General features: G+C 40.2%; 1 protein-coding gene across 1 annotated transcript in view; it reads left to right on the top strand.

Moving 5' to 3' along the window:
* Window positions 1-1,972: 1,972 nt before the first annotated feature.
* The window catches only part of dcaf5 (DDB1 and CUL4 associated factor 5), a 31,083-nt gene continuing 14,638 nt past the window's right edge, over window positions 1,973-18,417 (top strand). The window contains exons 1-5 of the mRNA XM_002935332.5: window positions 1,973-2,475; window positions 10,696-10,839; window positions 13,237-13,273; window positions 16,402-16,541; window positions 18,012-18,141. Of these exons, the coding sequence (XP_002935378.2) occupies window positions 2,268-2,475; window positions 10,696-10,839; window positions 13,237-13,273; window positions 16,402-16,541; window positions 18,012-18,141 (659 nt within the window). The 5' untranslated portion in view covers window positions 1,973-2,267. The remainder of the gene's footprint in view (window positions 2,476-10,695; window positions 10,840-13,236; window positions 13,274-16,401; window positions 16,542-18,011; window positions 18,142-18,417) is intronic.

Below are 18,417 nucleotides of genomic sequence, written 5' to 3'. Positions count from 1 at the left end.
GTAACAGCAATGTCATGGATTCTTGTTCCAGTAGGGAAAGCCATAAACCCTGTTCCTAGATTTGTTAATGTAAGGCAATGCTATTGTAAGGTGGCCACACACGTGGCGATCTGGCGATGGTTGCACGAAACATCGTTGGATCCGCCACACACCGTCAGGGCTGAAACAGCAGATAAGGAGGTAGAAACAATAGGATTTCTACCTCCTTCTGCCGATTCAGCCCTGACGGCAGATTTTGCTCAGGCGCCTTCTATGGCGCCCGATCAAAATTTTCTGACCTGGCTGATCGGCGAGTGGACCGATATCAGCAGCCTCCTGCGATACCAGTCGACTCACCGACTTGCCATACACGCACCGAATATCGTACGAAACGAGGTTTTGTACGATATTATCGGTGCGTGTATGGCCAGCTGTAGTGTGAAAGAAATGTTTAGCTCCTGTAACACAAGCTGCTGTTAAGCTGCAAATATCTGAAACCAATATCAGATGGAGGCTTTCTAGGTACGCAAGATGTTTTGCGAAGCAGTTGGTGGCACATGTGGAAAACTAAAGTAGTGGTCTCATCCATTTGCATAAAAAAGAGGAGCTTAGGTTATTAAAATATTTAATATAGAAATGAAGATGGTACTGTTGTTAAAGGAGAAGTTCAGCATTAAGTTAACTTTAATGGGCTGCAGAAGGAAGTAATCTGAACATTTTTGTTAAAATTATTGATCTTATTTAAGGTAAGATCTCAGCATAAGTGCTGCTTTCATGTAGCATAGTCATCTTTCTGGTTTTGAACCACAGAGCCCAGTTCTTGTAGGAGCTGACTTATGTCATAGCAGGGCCCCAAAATGAAAACTCTGCACCCCCAAACACCAGATCCACCTTCCCGATGACATTGTCCTGCCCCAACATCATCACCAGGTTTCCTGACATCATTGTCATCCCTATTCATCTGGATTTTGCCATCAGCAAAGGTTGCAACCCTACTCTGACCACAAGTACTGCCTTACAAAATTGCTTCCCCAGTGAGTTTAACTTCTGACCTCTAACTCAGTGATCCCCAACCAGTGTCTCGTGAGCAACATGTTGCTCACCAACCCCTATGATGTTGCTCCCAATGGCCTCAAAGCAGGTTTTCATTTTTGAATTTCTTGAACTTGAAGACAAGATTTGGGGGCATTAAGACCATGTGTACTGCCTTCTGTTGTCTACCAGCCATCATTGGGCTATCAAATAACCAATCACAGTCCTTATTGGTCACCCCCTAAGAAATGTTTTCATGCTTGTGTTGCTCCCCAACATTTTTTACATTTATATGTTGCTCATGGGTAAAAAAGGTAGGAGACCCCCTGCTCTAACTTATCCTCATTATGCACATGCGTGAGCCCCAGCATGTCCACCCACACTGGGCTTGGGTTAATATTGGCAGATGGCAATCTTGATCCTTTTGTCACCCAAGTATTTTGAATGGTGATGCACTTTCTAACAATATACATCTGCCCCTTAACAGCACCAGTCACTTTGCAGAGATTCTCATTCAATTTTCATATGTTGGGAAAAATGATTGGGAATGATACTAAACTGTGCAAAATACAAAAAAATTCCAAGGGTCTTTTGGTGTGAGCAAAATGTAAATGTAAAAATAGAAAGGTTTATTACTCTAATAGTAATAAAGTAATAAACCTTTCTATTTTTACATTTACATTTTGCTAACAATTCTTTATAATCCTAGGAGTGCTGCCCTTGTTCCAGTGCATTTATTTTGGTACTAGCAACCTAATCACTAAAAGAAATTAACCAAGAATACGACTTGTAAACCACACACACTGAAGTTAAAGTGTTTGTACCTAGGTCTCCCCTAATACATAGAGACTGTACATTTCTAGGTCCCTAGAACCAAAACAAAGCGCTGTCTGTGGGAAGCAAGTGAGTGAGCCCATCGCTACAGGTGCCATACTGAGCTTTGCTAAACTCCTCCTACCAACAAAGAGTGTACTTTGGGGCCCCTCTACAAGCTCCTTTGGTTGGGCCAGTCTATTGCTCTTACGGCCCCCCCCCCTCCATTAGCATCGGAGAATCCGACAGCGCTAGCCCAGGCTTGTGCCTCAGTTTGAGTCCTGGGGACAGAATGGGGGGGAGGAAGCTGTGGATCAGCTGAGGGAGGAGGAGGAGTCCGGTTCAGCCCCGCAAGTTGAGGCTAAACAGCTCGGTCTCCTGCCATGTCTGTGTGATCGGACTCGTCACCGAGCAATCCCGGAACCGGGCCGGTAGGCGCCACCATGAGGAAAGGAACGGGTTGCGGCATGCGGTCGGCAGTGGGCTTCCTGTCACGGAGGGGGCTACACGGAGACCCCCTGCTGAAGGAGGACTTCCAGAGGAGGAGGCTGCAGGCCTGTAGGAACCTGTACAAGAAGGACCTGCTCGGGCACTACGGCTGTGTCAATGCCATCGAGTTCTCCAACAACGGGGGGAACATGCTGGTGTCAGGCAAGTCACCGTGCAAAATGTCAACGTCAAGGCACCTCTGTGCTCATAATATAACCCCCCCCCCTCCGCCTTGTATTCCCAGTCACTCTGAGGGGGGGGTGGGGGGCGCACCCCACTTATAAAGAGAGCTGTCTGGCAGTGCAACTGTAAGCCAGTGTGTAGTGCTGAGACAAGATGGTGTCACTGACACACTGGCCAATGTGCAGCACTTCTACAACTACAACTTTCACTATCCCACATTGTAAAGGAATTTGGGAGCTGTAGTTTAAGCTATAGTGCCCAGGTTGTGTTTTAAATGTTAAACACTGGTAATTTTACCCAGAGAAGCACCTCCTGTAAGGACAACCCCATAGAAAGCTTCAGGGCAGAAGTGCAGAATGAAGCTCCCTGACTTCTGACTGCAGTTTTTGGGGCCTTTTTATCATTTTTCCATCAGCTTTTTTAAGTAAACTTTTATCCTTAAAAAGCATCCACCCAAAGTATATATAATCCAAATAACAGCTAGAATGACATAAGAATTAAATCTGGGGTGTGTTCAGTAACTGCTACATCTCTCTGCCTCACACTGACAAAGTGTCTTGGATTTACAGCTAAGCAGCAGCCAAAGGCTCCTAGCTGGACACATACTACTAAAAATCACACTATACAGGTATGGGATGCACTATCTGGTAACCTGTAATCCTAATTACAGAAAGGCCATCTCCCATAGACTCCATCTTAATCAAATGATTCACATTTTAAAAATGATTTCCTTTTTCTCTGTAATAATAAAACAGTACCTTGTACTTGGTCCCAAGTAAGATATTGTTAATCCTTATTGCAGGCAAAACAATCCTATTGGGTGTATTTAATGCTTAAATGATTTTTACTACACTTAAGGCATGGTGATCCAAAATACAGAAATATCCATTAGCCGGAAAACCCTAGCTCCCGAGCATTCTGAATAACAGGTCCAGTTCCTGTATCAAAAGAACAATATCTAAAATGACATATACCCTTTACTTTAGGTACAACTTCTTTGTAGAACTAATAAGGACTTGAGACCCCAGTGCCCTTGTATTGCTGCCAGATGTATTAATAGATTTAACAAAATTGATTGCATTTGTATTTCTAGCTTTAACTGCTAGTTAGATAGATATTGCTGTCATTTTAATAAGTGTATAACTCTCAGGCTGCCAGATAGAAACTCCTCAATTTGTTGTTGAGTGTTTACTGGTTGAGCTTCAGTTATTGGGCTGCAGGTTGGACTTAGAATAAAATAGGAGCAGACAGCTAGAGCATAATGTTTATAGAAACCAGCAATGCCATCTCTTCATTGGCTGCTGGACTGAAGGATGTTTAGTAATCTGAGAAGATTTGAGCATGCTCAGTAGCCAACTGCCAAAGTAAATTCCTGAGGGGGGGCTGAGTGGGTTACTGGTGAAGTTAGAACCTTAAATGATTATGAGGATGCTACAGCCTTACTATTACCCTTTAAACAACCAGAGTGGCAGGTATTTAAAGATTTTAAACAGGCGTTCACTGATTAAATTTTTGTGTGTGGGGTTTAAATGTTCTGCAAACAACTAATCTCTCCAAATCTCCGGTGGAAAGGCTTACGCATCGCTTTGGCTTTCTGAAGTAGCATGAGGTTGCCTGCAGGAGGGAATTTTTAGCGAATTCGGAAAGCCAAAGAGATGCGTAGGCCTTTCCACCGGCAATTCCCTTTGTTTCATTGGAAAGGCATTTCAGAGAGATTAGTCACCTGCATTAGCAGAGATTTATCACGGGCAACTAATCTCTCCGTGGGACATTAGGGCAGTGGCACATGCGGAGATTAGTCGCCCCGCGACAAATCTTCGTTGCCGAAGACGACTTATCTCCCCACAATGCCATCCCACCAGCAAGAATGTAAAACGTCAGTGGGATGGCATACGCGTTGCTACGATTTCCCAAAGTTGCCTCTCAAGGAAACTTTGGGCGACTTCGGGAAATCGCAGCAACGCATATGCCATCCCATTGGCGATTTACATTCTTGCCAGTGGGATGGCATTGTGGGGAGATTAGTCGCCTGTGGCAACGAAGATTTGTCGCAGGGCGACTAATCTCCCTGTGTGCCACTGCCTTTAGCCTTAGAGCTAAAGTACAGGGGAGATTTTGATCAGATTTGGTGGATCATTTTTTATTTGACCCACAGAATCTTGTAATGCAACAGCACAAGATTTTGTAGGACCCTACAAAGTCTGATCACCATAGCTGTAATGTAAGTCAGATCAGATAAAATCTGCTAAAATTGGAAAAATGATCCAATAACATATCTGCTTGTGGCAAAAGTAAGCAAATCCTTATGCTTATCATATAATTCGAAGGTGAAAACAGAGTCTGGTGTTTTCAGACAATGAGATGACAATCAAGTGTGAGACCCTGTTTTATATAAAGAACAGGGATCCAGCAAAGCCTGATCACATATACAACACATTTGTGAATGTGTATCATGGCTCGAACAAAGGAGGGGTCTGAGGACCTCAGAAAAAGAGTTGCTGGTGCCTATAAAGCTGGAAAAGATTATGAGCATATTAAGACTATCTCTAAAGAGTGTGGAATCCACCAATCAACAGTCAGTCAGATTGTGTACAAATGGAGGAAATTCAATACCACTGTTACCCTACCCAGAAGTGGCCGACCATCAAAGATAACTCCAACTACAAGGTGTCTAATAGTTCGAGAGGTTACAAAGGAACCCAGGGTAACTTCTAAGCAACTGAAGGCCTGTCTCATGTTCATGAGTCCACATCAGGAGAACACTGAACAGCGATGGTGTGAATGGCAGGGTAGCAAGAAGGAAGCCACTGCTCTCCCCCAAACATATTGCCAACTGTCTACAGTTTGCTAAAGATCATGTGGACAATTTAAAAGGATAATGGAAGAATGTTTAGTCGATGGATGAAGCCAAAATATAATTTTTTGGCTTGAATGAGGTACGTTATATTTGGAGAAAGTGAAACACTGCATTCCAGCATAAGAACCTTATCTCATCTGTGAAACATGGTGATGGGAGTGTTCTGGTTTGGGCCTGTTTTGCTGTACCTGGGCCTGGACAGCTTGCCATCATTGATGGAAAAATGAATTCTAAACTATACCAGAGAATTCTAAAGGAAAATGTCAAGACATCTGTCCATAAACCGAATCTCAAGAGACAGTGGGTCATGCAGCAAGACAACGATCCTAAACACACAAGTTGGTCTACCAAAGAATGGTTAAACAGGAATAAAGTGAATGTTCTGGAATGGCCAAGTCAAAGTGTAAATGTGCAGGACTGATCAACAGTCACAGAAAATGTTTAGTTGCAGGTATTGCTGCACAAGGGGGTCACACTAAATACTGAGAGCACAATCACTTTCTTATGCAACATGCAGATAATTTTTGTTCAATTTTTTAACTAGGTTTTTCTTCATCTACTTTTGGAACGTTTGAAAATCAGATTATGTTTTAGGTCACATTCTTATAACAATTATAGAAAATTTTAAAGGGTTCCCAAACTTTCAAGCAGCACTGTATTTTCAACAGTCGTATTTCAATGAGAAAGTCTTTCAGAGCTAATCTACATGATGGTGTTGGATTGACAGAACACATCCTACAAGTTGGATGTAGTTGCATGGGTCAAAATATAATGGGACTGATAGAAACATCTAATGTAAACTACATTGAAGCTTTGCCATCTGACATGACACATCTATTGGAAGAGAACGCTGCATGCTGTGTCTTCATCTGACAAGATAAAATCTTTTGGTGTCTGACAGACGTTTTTCTTCTTGTTGAAATACAGTGACCGCCACATGTAGATGCATGAACAAAAACATCATCCCACTTTATCTGATCTGACTTGCATTATAGCAGGGGGGATCAGATTTTGTAGCATCCCCAAGTCTCGCATGGCACGATTTTGTGGGTCAGATAAAGTCTGACCCTCAAAATCTCCCATGTACTTTAGTTTGATTTTTAGTTCTCAGTCTCCATCAGATTTTATCTTGTCGGATGCAGGCGCAGCATGCAGTCTTCCCTCCCTTGCCTCAGATGGCAAAGCTTCCACGTAGTTTACACATCAGATTTTATCATCAGTCCCATTAATTTTTAACCCAATGCGACTACATCGAACTTGTAGGATGTGTTCTGTTGATCCAACACCATCATACAAAATCTCCAGTGTAGTTCAGCTCTGAATCATCCCTAGTGCAGCCAATTCCTTTCCAAAGTCACATAATAAGTTAAATTGTGATCACTTGTGTGTAGTCATGGGGTTTTAAATGATTCTAGTATAAATACACGTGTTTCTGAAAAGTCCAACTTTGTGGCAGTCATAGCTTTATGGGAGTAAGTCAGCTGGAAGAAGGTTCTGTGGTCTAGTGAGACCAAAATACAGCCTTTTGGCAATCAGACTTAACACTATGGGGCAGATTTATTATACAGTGTAAAAAAACAGCGACAAAATTCTCCACACGTCACCAGGCTTCGCTCTATAAAAAATGGCATAAAATCAGTGTAATTTTTTTTTTTTTTACACGTTTTTTTCTTCTACCGGAAGTTACATGTTTACACACAGTTTCTTTTTACACAGCATAATAACTACTGTACAGCCCTGATACATAAGCAGTGCTTAATAAATAAAGATATACATACAAATAGGCCCCTAAATTTGTCATAAGGCAAGCACTTCAGATGATCATAAGGGGGGAACATTTAAGCATAAAAAAACAGTAGAAATTGCATTATAGGTATGGGATCTGTTTTCTGGAAACCAATATCAAGTTCTGAATTAAGGGAAGGCCAAAGACTCCCAAAAACTAGAAAGTAATTCTAGTTTTTAAAAATTATTTCATTTTTCTCTGTAATGATAAAACAGTACCTTGTGCTTGCTCCCTGCTATGATATAATTTATACTTATTGGAGGCAAAACAATCCTATTGGTTTTATTTAATGTTTAAATGATTTTTCAGTAGACTTAAGGTATGGAGATCCAAATTACAGAAAAATCTCTTATCCAGAAATCCCTGGGTCTCAAGCATATTTTTTTTTTTTTTTTTGCATCTTTCTTTAGCTCTGTTCTGCTGCAACTGTCATTAAAAGTCTGTATGCGCTTTGCCACCGTTGAAGCTCCATAATGCTGCCACATTCTGTGTGATGTTTCCTATGTTTGATGGATAAAGTCACTGATGGCTCTACCTTCTGCTCAGCTTTAGGCACCCTCTCTATAGTGATCTTATTTCCGGCTCTGGTTTGAAAAACTTTTCCATTACTATGTTAGTAAATATTACCAAAATCAGGAAAAATCACTTTCCAACAACACTGTTCAAAACCAAAAGTATAAAAATGAAGTTGACTTGCTATTTTATTTTTCTGTAACTGCCCCTACTCTTTCCCTTTGATGCTGGAAAATTGTTGGTTGGATTTCCTTTCATTCAGCCAGAAGAGCATTACTGAGTTTGGGCACTGAGTTTGGGCACTGAGTTTGGGCACTGAGTTTGGGCACTGAGTTTGGGCACTGAGTTTGGGCACTGAGTTTGGGCACTGATGTTGGTCAATCAGGCCTGACTCACAGATTATCCTGCAGTTGGAGTAAGGCAGGGTATTGTGCGGGGCAGTTAAATTCTTCCACTCCTGTCTTGGCAAACAATTCATTTCAGAGAGCGTTTCATTCACTGCTTAAAGGAGCAGTAACACCAAAAACAGTCACTGCTCTAAGGTTAGCCTTTGTTATAGAACAGAGTCACAGTGCCTTTAAAGGACATGGAAAGGCAAAGTCGCTTGGGGGTGCCAAAATGTTAGGCACCCCCAAGTGACTTTATTCGCCTACCTTTTACCCCAGGCTGGTGCCCCTGTTGGGAGAGAACAGCACCAGCCCGGGGTAGCTGCAGCACTTCCTGGTTCGCGATCGCGCGCATGCGCAGTAGCGTGAAAAAGCCGAACTTTAACAGAGAAGTCTGCTTTTCACTCTACTGGGCATGCGCCGACCGCATAGTCGCAGCTAAACGAAGCAGGAAGGAGGAAGCGCATCGCTACAGGTACCCCGGGCTGGTGCTGTTTTCTCCTAATGGGTACCAGCCCGGGGTACAAGGTAAGCAATTAAAGTCACTTGGGGGTGCGTAACATTTTGGCACCCCCAAGTGACTTTGCCTTTCCTTGTCCTTTAAAAATATTGGCAATAACAGATAAGGGGAGAACATTGACTGACCCCTGTGCATGACATGTGCTCCCATCTCATTCTTCAACACTTTTTGTCTCTTTTGTTTTGAGACCCCTCTTGCCCTCATATTCTCTTCTCTTTTTGCCAATTTCTTTTCTTTTCTCCCCTTTTGTACTCCACTTATGTAACCTACATATCTAATCTTCCCAGCATCCCTTTATTTTCTTATTTTATTTTTTCTTCTTAATGCTCTTTTGCACTTAATTTTTTCTTATGTCTTCCCTTATCAGTTTTCTTTCCTTCCTACCCCTTTTCCATTTGTTCTGCTTTGCTTCTGTCAAAAACTGGACCTCAGTTATTCTGTTTGCTCTCCCCTGTTTTGAGGTTTTCTCAGCTTTTTTAACTTTACTGCTAAGGGCAATGGATCACTGGGAGATTAGCAACCCAAGGTTAAATCTCAGCTACCACAAGTGACTAGTCTCCCTGAAATGCCTTTCCACCGGCAATAAAGTGAATCACTTGTGGGAAGGCTTATGCGTTTAGAAGTTGCACAAAGTTTCCTCCTGCAGGAAGCTTTACTTGCCTTTGAAAAATGAAGTGATGAGTATCCCTTTTCACTGGCAATTCACTTTATTGCCAATGGAAAGGCATTTCAGGGAGATTAATTGCCCATGGTAGCCAAGATTTAACAGTGGGTGACTAATCATTTAAAACGTTTGTTTAAAAATGTTTGAATGCAACAATCTAAAACTAAAATTCAGACTGAAATTGTAGGATAAAGTCCTAACTATAACAAATGAGAGGATGTTCTGAACATGAAGTAGTTGGCAGACACCAATCGTACCAATGTGACTTCCACTGTAGGTCCCCCAAGGGTATTGTTAGATACACAATACATGCACAGATTTTATAGTTATCCAGCCGAAATTTTCTAACCTGTTTGATCGACTAAACGATCACCATGGTACGAAAATTATCGGGACAATACACACACACGGGTTCAAAAATCAGTTTTGTACGATTTTATTGGTGTGTGTATAGCCAGCTTAAGATAGAGACTTTTGTTGATTTTCGAAGTTAAAAAAAAAACGTAAATACAGCCTCTGCTGGGAACAGAGTTAGATATTTCTGCAAATTTGAATTCACAGCTACTGTTCACAATAGGATTTGAGACCATAATATGTGGCTTGTGCAACACTTTGGGCACCCTTCCATTTAATACTCTAGTGTTATTTTCTTAAAAGGTCTCCATATGTAATTGACTCTTAGCCTTAAGCAAAATCAGATGAAGTCAGTTCCAGAGTTTAATACTTTCTCTAAGCTTTGCAACTTTTCAGGATGTGCTCATGCTTAGCAGCCATGGGATAAGCTATAGTGGCTCTGTTTAGCTCTGCTAATGATGTGACAAAATGAAAAAATGGCAAGTGAAAGCTCTTATCTTGCCACTGTTTATGAAGGAGGTTTATGTTTTATGAAATGATTGTAATTGTTGACTTTTTTGTAGACATGGTGACAAGTAAAGGAAATCACAGTAAATTAATTCCAATTGTAATCAGTGGAAAGTGCCATGCATATGGCAAATGGACTGAGAAAATGATCATTATCATTACCTTATCATTATTATTATTTTATCTATAAAAGTTAAACTCATTGCACATCACTGTACACTGTACTGGGACAAACAAACACAGTGTTGTAGACAGAAACAACACATTTAAAAAGGATGTGACTAGCATTAGTCCAGACTTAAGGTCAGCAGGCCCTTCTCAGGAGAGCTTACAATATAGAGGCCAGCGTTGAGGGCTTTAGAAGTTGACTATATGTTGTCCTTTTGGTGATTACCATGAATATGTAGAGATCATGGGAAACGGAGGGAGAGCGAAGTAGTGAGTGTGTGTGTGTGTATATGTCTGTGAGTACAACACTGACATCTTGATTTACCTGCTTTAATTTCAACATATTCATTAAAAACTTCATTTGTGTTTTTTGCATTATGGTATAATGTTTTTAGAAGAAAATTAGATTCTATTTTTTTGACTGTAAAGTTGATATGTCTGCAGGAGGAGATGATCGACGTGTGTTGTTATGGCACTTGGAGCAAGCAATCCATTCCAAAGCGAAACCCATCCAGCTGAAAGGAGAGCACCACTCTAACATCTTTTGCCTGGCTTTTAACAGCTGCAATACCAGGGTATTTTCTGGAGGTGAGTCACTGACAAACGCTCATTATTATATGTCTATGAAGATTTTCATTCATCCAGGTCATGGTATATCTAGTATAAATAAATTTAAAGCAACTGGACTTGTTTGGTAATCATTGAAGACGTTTCACTACTCATCCGAGCAGCTTCTTCAGTTCAACTAACTGGTATGGGAAGTCCTCAGCATATATACTCTTCCACTAATCCAATCACAATGGCACTTTGTAATTCTTCAGAAAGGTGACATCTGAAACTCACAGAGGTGTGAATGCTGTGGAGTTACTTTGAAAGGATTACCAAAGTATCATGCAACTCTTCAAACAGGTGTTACTTTTTGGAGTTGCATGAATGGATGTGTGAAGAGTTCTTAAACTGCCGGGGTACAGATGTTAGAACAGCATTGTATGTAGCAGACAGATGGTGTCGAAGTCCCCCGCCTCTGTTAAGGGATGGTTTCTCCACTTTGACATGAATGGCCTCTTTTACACCTCTTTCAAACCAGCGGTCTTCTTTGTCCAAAATTTGGACGTTGCTGTTTTCAAAGGAGTGTCCCTTGTCTTTTAGGTGTAGAAATACAGCAGAGTCCTGGCCTGTAGTGTTCGCCCTCCTATGCTGAGCCATTCGCTTGGAGAGCAGTTGCTTTGTCTCACCAATGTAAAGGTCGGTGCACTCCTCACTACACTGGACTGCGTATACAGCATTGCTTTGTATTTCCTTTGGTGTTGGATCCTTTGGGTGTACAAGTTTTTGTCTCAGTGTGTTGCTAGGTTTGAAAAACACAGGGATGTTTGAAAAACACAGGGATGTTTGAAAAACACAGGGATGAAAAACACAAGGAAAAACAAAGTAACTCCACAGCATTCACACCTCTGTGAGTTTCAGATGTCACCTTTCTGAAGAGTTACAAAGTGCCATTGTGATTGGATTAGTGGAAGAGTATATATGATGAGGACTTCCCATACCAGTTAGTTGAACTGAAGAAGCTGCTCGGATGAGTAGTGGAACGTCTTCAATGATTACCAAACAAGTCCAGTTGCTTTAAATTTGCTCATTATTATACTCAACTGCCCCCATCCCAGACTCCTTACCCACAGATAAATCTAGGACCTAATCTGTTTCATTTCAGACTCATGACCCCACTGAAAGTTCTCAGCACATCATATGAGCATATGCTATGGTGAACATCTTTGGATTAGGGCAAGTGAGGGCCTGTGTCTTGACCAACATAGCAACTAGGGTTATATAGATATACATTTCTGTCCAGCTTGAACACACTTTTGTCAGGATGAATATTAGCATGTAAGGTTATTAGCAAGATTTCGACCATAGAACAATATCTGGGCATATATGGTCAGCTTGCAAACAGGTAAGTGATAATTCTTTTTCTGCTGGAGCCAAAGCGATGTTGTACTGGCTTAATAAAACAGGGAAGGAAGTGTGCCAATCAAAGCCGACCTAACCTTTTTCAGAATTAATGGTGTAATGATTTGGTGCATAAGCATTATCACTGCACTTTTAGAGGGCTGAAGCTAATCTGTTAGTTAGGAACTTGTCTCTTTAAACAGGTACAATTAATGCCTCCCCATGTATAAGTCGTATAGGTCATTTAGGAACGCGGGAAAAATAACTACATTTTGCGATTATCTCATACTCACACAGGCTGTAACACTTTTTTGAGTTCACTTTGTATCTTGACTATTTTTCTAATATTGAAGTTTCAGTTTTCACCTCTGTGTGTCTCCATGGAGTAGCTTGGGGTAACCAACTCTGTAAATTGTTATAATTTCATACATTAGTTGATACATGTCTTATTTTTTATTTTTTGGGCTCTGCTAAGGATAATCCGAGTTTCATTAGTTAGCTGTTATAATTGATACAATAGTTACTAACACAGTGCTAAGAAATGTATTGTAACATAATCTGTACTGAGCTGCCAGCCTGAAACTTCAAATTAACTTTTGGTATAGTACAGACAGTGATATTCTTAGATAACTTGCAATTGGATATCATTTTTTAATTTTTTTGGTGTGGTTTTTGGTTAGCAGCTCTCCAGTTTAGAATTTTAGTAGACAATTGTAAAGAGAGAATAGGCTGTTCTATAACATATTAAAAGTTAACTTAAGGTGAACCAACCCCTTTAAACTTAATCTTAGAGAGAAGCGTAAATATAAAAAATAGAAAGGAACAAAAAAAATTCTTTATTTCTGGTTAACTGTGTAAAAATAACTGAAAAGTGGACAAACCCTTTACTTATATAATTGACAATAGTGTGTGTGTTATAGGGATTTAGATTGTAAGCTCCACTGATGTGAATAATGTAAATATCTGTAAATCGCTGTAGAATATGTTGCCACTATATAAATAAATAATAATCATTTTTTTTGTTTGTTTACTTTGCAGGCAATGATGAGCAAGTTATTCTTCATGATGTAGAAAGGTATGTAGAGTAGGTGTCAGCAGGATCCATACTGAAAGTGGCTGGAAATGCTTATGGCCATACAGTAATGCTTGGAATTATTACTGACAAATGTCTCTTTAGACTGTATACCGCCTTTTTCAACATTGGAACACTTAAATATGGCTTGTGTTAAACATCCTTTTAGCCTATTCTTTTAATTAGGAAATGTCTTATTTTCTCTTGCTCTAAACAGGGCAAAATTTCCCTCAGCTACAGCCTAAGCTCATTATACAGTGGCTTCTCAGTAGCTGCTGGTTTCTTCTATTTGCTCTTTTGGATGAGGAAGTAGAATGTGGCTTTAGTTTGATTATCAAAATTTGCCCAGTTTAGTGCAAAAAATAACAAAAAAAGTATAGCTGTTTCCTAATTAAAAGAATAAGCAACAAGTCCGTTCAGCACAAGCCCTACTCCTTGCACTAATGTTGATTTAGAGATGCATACTGTCCCTTAAAAGGAACAGTTCAGCATTAAAATTTAACTGGGTAAAATAGACAGACTGCACAAAATAAAAAATATTTGTAATATAGTTAATAAGGCAAAAATGTAATCTATAAAGGCCAACGTCTAACATAATAGCCAGAACATTACTTTATAGCCAGAACACTAATTCCTGCTTTCAGCTCTTTAACCCCTTCGTTAGACAGTGACTTTAGGGGGGCACATGGGACATAACTATTTATAACGGTTATGTCTCATATGGCCCCCCCTCTAGTCACTGATTGGTTAGCTTTCTTGCTGTTATGTTAGACATCTGCCCACTCCAGCCTTTACAGATTACATATTTGGGTAATTAACCATACTGAAATTTTTTTTATTTTGCACAGTCTATCTATTTTACCCATTTTCATTTGTACACTGAACTGTTCCTTTAAGTCCAGCTGTTTCAGAAGCAGTTGACAGTATGAATTGAAGAGGTGTTTGGGCAGAACATATTGCAAAAGTGGATGAGGAAAAGCATGCACTTTTGTTCTAATAGTAATAGCTTTCTAAGTTACTTGAGTAAATATTGCTTATATGAGTTTAAAACTGGTTAAGTGTATGATTAAGTGTATGTATCCCAATTGTAGCTACCAGTTTACTATACTTTATCACCTGATAAAGTGACCATATGTCTGGGACATTTTGTCAGCTCCATCCTTTATGTATCACAGTACCTTTTTATCACCTTTTTATTACCTTTTTATTAAATCCATAATTATATGGATTTATGACTACAGTCAAGTACAAACTACTGTTTCATTATTACAGAGAAAAAGAAAATAATTAAAAAATAGAATATTTATTTGGTTTCCAGATAAGATATCTGAGGCTTTTTTGTTTTGCTTTTGTCACTAGGTGGTGCCCTGGCTCCATCAAATGAATTTTTATTTTTTCGTTCTTATCACAGGTGACTAACTTGCCTTTCCACCGGCAACAATAGGAGTCACTGGTGAAAAGCCCTTCGCATTGCTTTGGTTTTCCAAAGTCGTGTGTAGTTGCCTGCAGGAGGAAATTTGCGCGACTTCGGAATACAGAAGTGATGCAGTGGCCTTTCCCCCGGTGACTCCTATTGTTGCCGGTGGAAAGGCATTTCGAATGGGTTAGTCTCCTGCGATAGCAGAGATCTGTCCAGCTGTCTCCTTCAGACATCAGCCTTAAAGTTATTTGTACATGTAACTTAACACATTATTGATTTATCCCTTTCTATCCTCTGGTTTTGACATTTGAAACAATGCAGCAGAAGTCAGTTACTCCAGTGGGTTAATCAGATGGCTTCTGCTACATTGATCCAGGGGTCATAACCAGTGCCACAAAGAAGGTAAACAGTCTGACAAATACTGCTTTTAATAGCAATTAAATTTACAATCACTGAAAATACTTAATGTATGTTGGTAAGTTGCTTAGAATGACATTTTTGTGTCTGTTTGTCCCCCTGTTTTATACCCATTTGGGTATACTTACTTCCTATAACAGAAGAGGTATTTCCATCATACTTTCTCTACTGTGGTTTAAGAAAGGTTTTTTCCTCTTGGAAAGCAAATAGCAAAAACAGCTTGTTTGATGACAGAAGAGGCCAAAGAATTACATTGACGATTATGGGAATTGCAGATTCTCTAGTTTAAGGAAATCAAATTTCAGATGTGCAAATCTTTGACTTGGCAACACAATTCTCATGTAAACTGTAGCCAAAATATATGTGAAACATTATTTTTCATATACTATTCACCTTTTTGACATGAGCTCAATTAGTTGGGTTTATATAAAAAAGGCACATAAACACTAACTCATCTGCCAGAAATAAATGTTTTTTTTCTTATACAGACATTCCCGAATCTACCGGTTGAAAGGAAACCACAATAGCCTGTCTTAGTGCTGTAGGAACCAGTTCTCTATCCCCTTAGGCTCACAGTGTAATACAACTATTCCCTCACCTTGTTTCATCAGGACATGATTAATTTTGGGACTTAGGTTCCCGGACTTACAGCCCCTCTATCACTTCACAATGGAACAACATGAAAAAGAGAGGTTGAATCACTAGCCACACACGTGGCGATTTCCGATCTGGTTGCACAATCGTTTAATCGCCCACTAACATTCAGGGCTGAAACGGCAGATAAGGAGGTAGAAACAATAGGATTTCTACCTCCTTCTGCCGATTCTGATCAAAATCTTTTAACCCGCCCGATCGCTGAGTCGACTGATAGCAGCCTCCTGCGATATCGGTTGACTCGCCGACTTGCCATACACGCACCGAATATCGTACAAAACAAGGTTTCGTACAATATTATCGGTGCATGTATGGCCAGCTTAAGAGATGTAGGGAGCTGGTCTCCGCAGCAGCGGCAGACTATTGTTGGTTGTCTTTCAATCTGTGGAAACAGGTATGTCTGTATGGAAAAAGTATACATTTATATTTATTTTTTGAAGTTTAGAATCAATGAGTTCATGTCGGGGAGGGGAGAGTATATATTTCCTTTAACAGACTGCTCAGTTTTGTAGTACACAGTGGGCTAGTTTACACTTAGGTCTGGAACTGTCTGAAAAATGAAGCTAGGTTTAGCATCCATATATGCTGATGTGGTCTAATTTTTTTAATCTGTTGCTTTCCATGTTTCTCTGCATTGCAGTGGTGAAACCTTGGATGTTTTTGCTCATGAGGAGGCAGTGTATGGCCTTTCAGTCAGTCCTGTCAATGACAATGTCTTTGCCAGTTCTTCCGATGATGGAAGAGTCCTCATCTGGGATATAAGAGAGTCTCCCCAAGGAGGTAAGTAGAATTGGATATACAGAGTGCTGCCTAGCCCTATCATATGGTAATGGATGGATAGAATGGAGACTTCTCATAAGCTACTTATAGGGTGGTTCATTTTCCAGTTTTATTTCTAATGTCATTATTGTAAGGTATGGTACTAGTTTGACACTATGTTGAAGGAATACTGTCATGGGAAAACATGTTTTTTTTCAAAACGCATCAGTTAAAGGAGAAGAAAAGGTAAACATCTCCGGGGGGTGCCAAATGTTAGGCACTCCTCAGTGATTGTAATTGCTTACCTTTTAACCCGGGTGAGCGAGTGTTTCCTCTTCCTTCTGAATTCCTGGGCCGGCACATGCACAGTAGAGAGAAGAAGCTGACTTTTTTGTTTAAGTTCGGCTTTTCGTTTTACTTCACATGCGCAAGCGGTACGAAGACCGAAGAAGAAAGAGGAGAAACTCGTTGGCAGCTACCCCAGGCTGGTGTGGCTTTCTCCTAACAGGAGCACCAGCCCGGGTTAAAAGGTAAGTGATTAAATTCTCTGGGGGGGTGCTTAAAATTTTGGCACCCTTCCCCAGTGACGTAGTCTTTTCTATCCTTTAATAGAGCTTCTCCAGCAGAATCCTGCATTAAAAATTCATTTTTTAAAAGCGCAAAAATATTTTTTTTTATATTTAATTTTGAAATTTCACATTGGGCTAGCCATATTCTTCATTTACCAGGGTAACACAGCCATATGTGACCTGTGCTCTGATAAACTTCAGTCACACTTTACTGCTGAGCTGCAAGTTGGAGTGATATCACCCCCCCCCCCCCCAGCAGGCGATCAGCAGAACAATGGGAAGGAAGCAAGATAGCAGCTCCCAGTAGATATCAGAATAACACTCAATAGTAAGAAATCCAAGTCCGGCTTGGGACTCCTTCAGTTACATGGGAGTAGGAGAAACAATAGGTTATCTGAAAGCAGTTCTAATGTGTAGCGCTGGCTCCTTCTGAAAGCTCAGACTCAGGCACAATGCAGTGAGATGGCGCCTACACACCAAGAACAAAAATTAAATGAACCAAGAACAAAAATTAAATGGTGAATTATTTGCTATGGAAACTGTGTAATTTAGAAATAAAAAGTTTACCATCAAAATGACAGTATCCCTTTAACTGATTGTTTTTAGTGTTGTGCAGGTTAGCCATCTGTATGTGTCGACAAACTGGATGTGAATAGTCAGGCTGTGTGTAGCCATCTTTACTTAGATTGTCCTGAAGCAGTTGTTACACTTGTGTCGATATAATGCATAATATCTAACTTCCTTCATCACTTTATAAAATAAAATGGTTTATCAGATGTGCATTAGTGTTTTATATAGATTTGTGTTTGGGTGTAAGAGGCTTCCATAGTGTTGTGGCTGTACCTTGGTATCTAATCGCCATGAGCATGCAAAGCGCTGAGGAGCAACTGAAAACTTACCACTATCTGATTTTAATTTTCAGATCCTTTCTGCTTGGCACACTATCCATCAGCATTTCACAGTGTGATGTTTAATCCAGTGGAGCCCAGACTGCTGGCCACAGCCAATTCCAAGGAGGGAGTTGGACTTTGGGATATCCGAAAGCCACACAGGTAAGCTCCTCTACCTAAAGCAGAACACAAATGTATACTCCCCCTTTAACTGTTACATATAACCCTTAATTTTGTTTGAAAACTTCACGAAAGACACATGTTCTACTGCAAGAAAATATTTGTGCAAGATTGCTGATATTTGTTTAATAGCCATATATTTAGAGCTAAAAACAGCATTTCTACACACAAGCCAGAGTTAGGGCTGTGACAGACAGGGAGATTAGTCGCCGCGAGACAAATCTCCCCGAAATGCCATGCCACAGCCTAGAATGTAAA

This window comes from Xenopus tropicalis, chromosome 8, assembly GCF_000004195.4.
Source record: "Xenopus tropicalis strain Nigerian chromosome 8, UCB_Xtro_10.0, whole genome shotgun sequence".
NCBI lineage: Eukaryota > Metazoa > Chordata > Amphibia > Anura > Pipidae > Xenopus > Xenopus tropicalis.
This window is presented reverse-complemented; position numbering and strand designations above follow the sequence as displayed.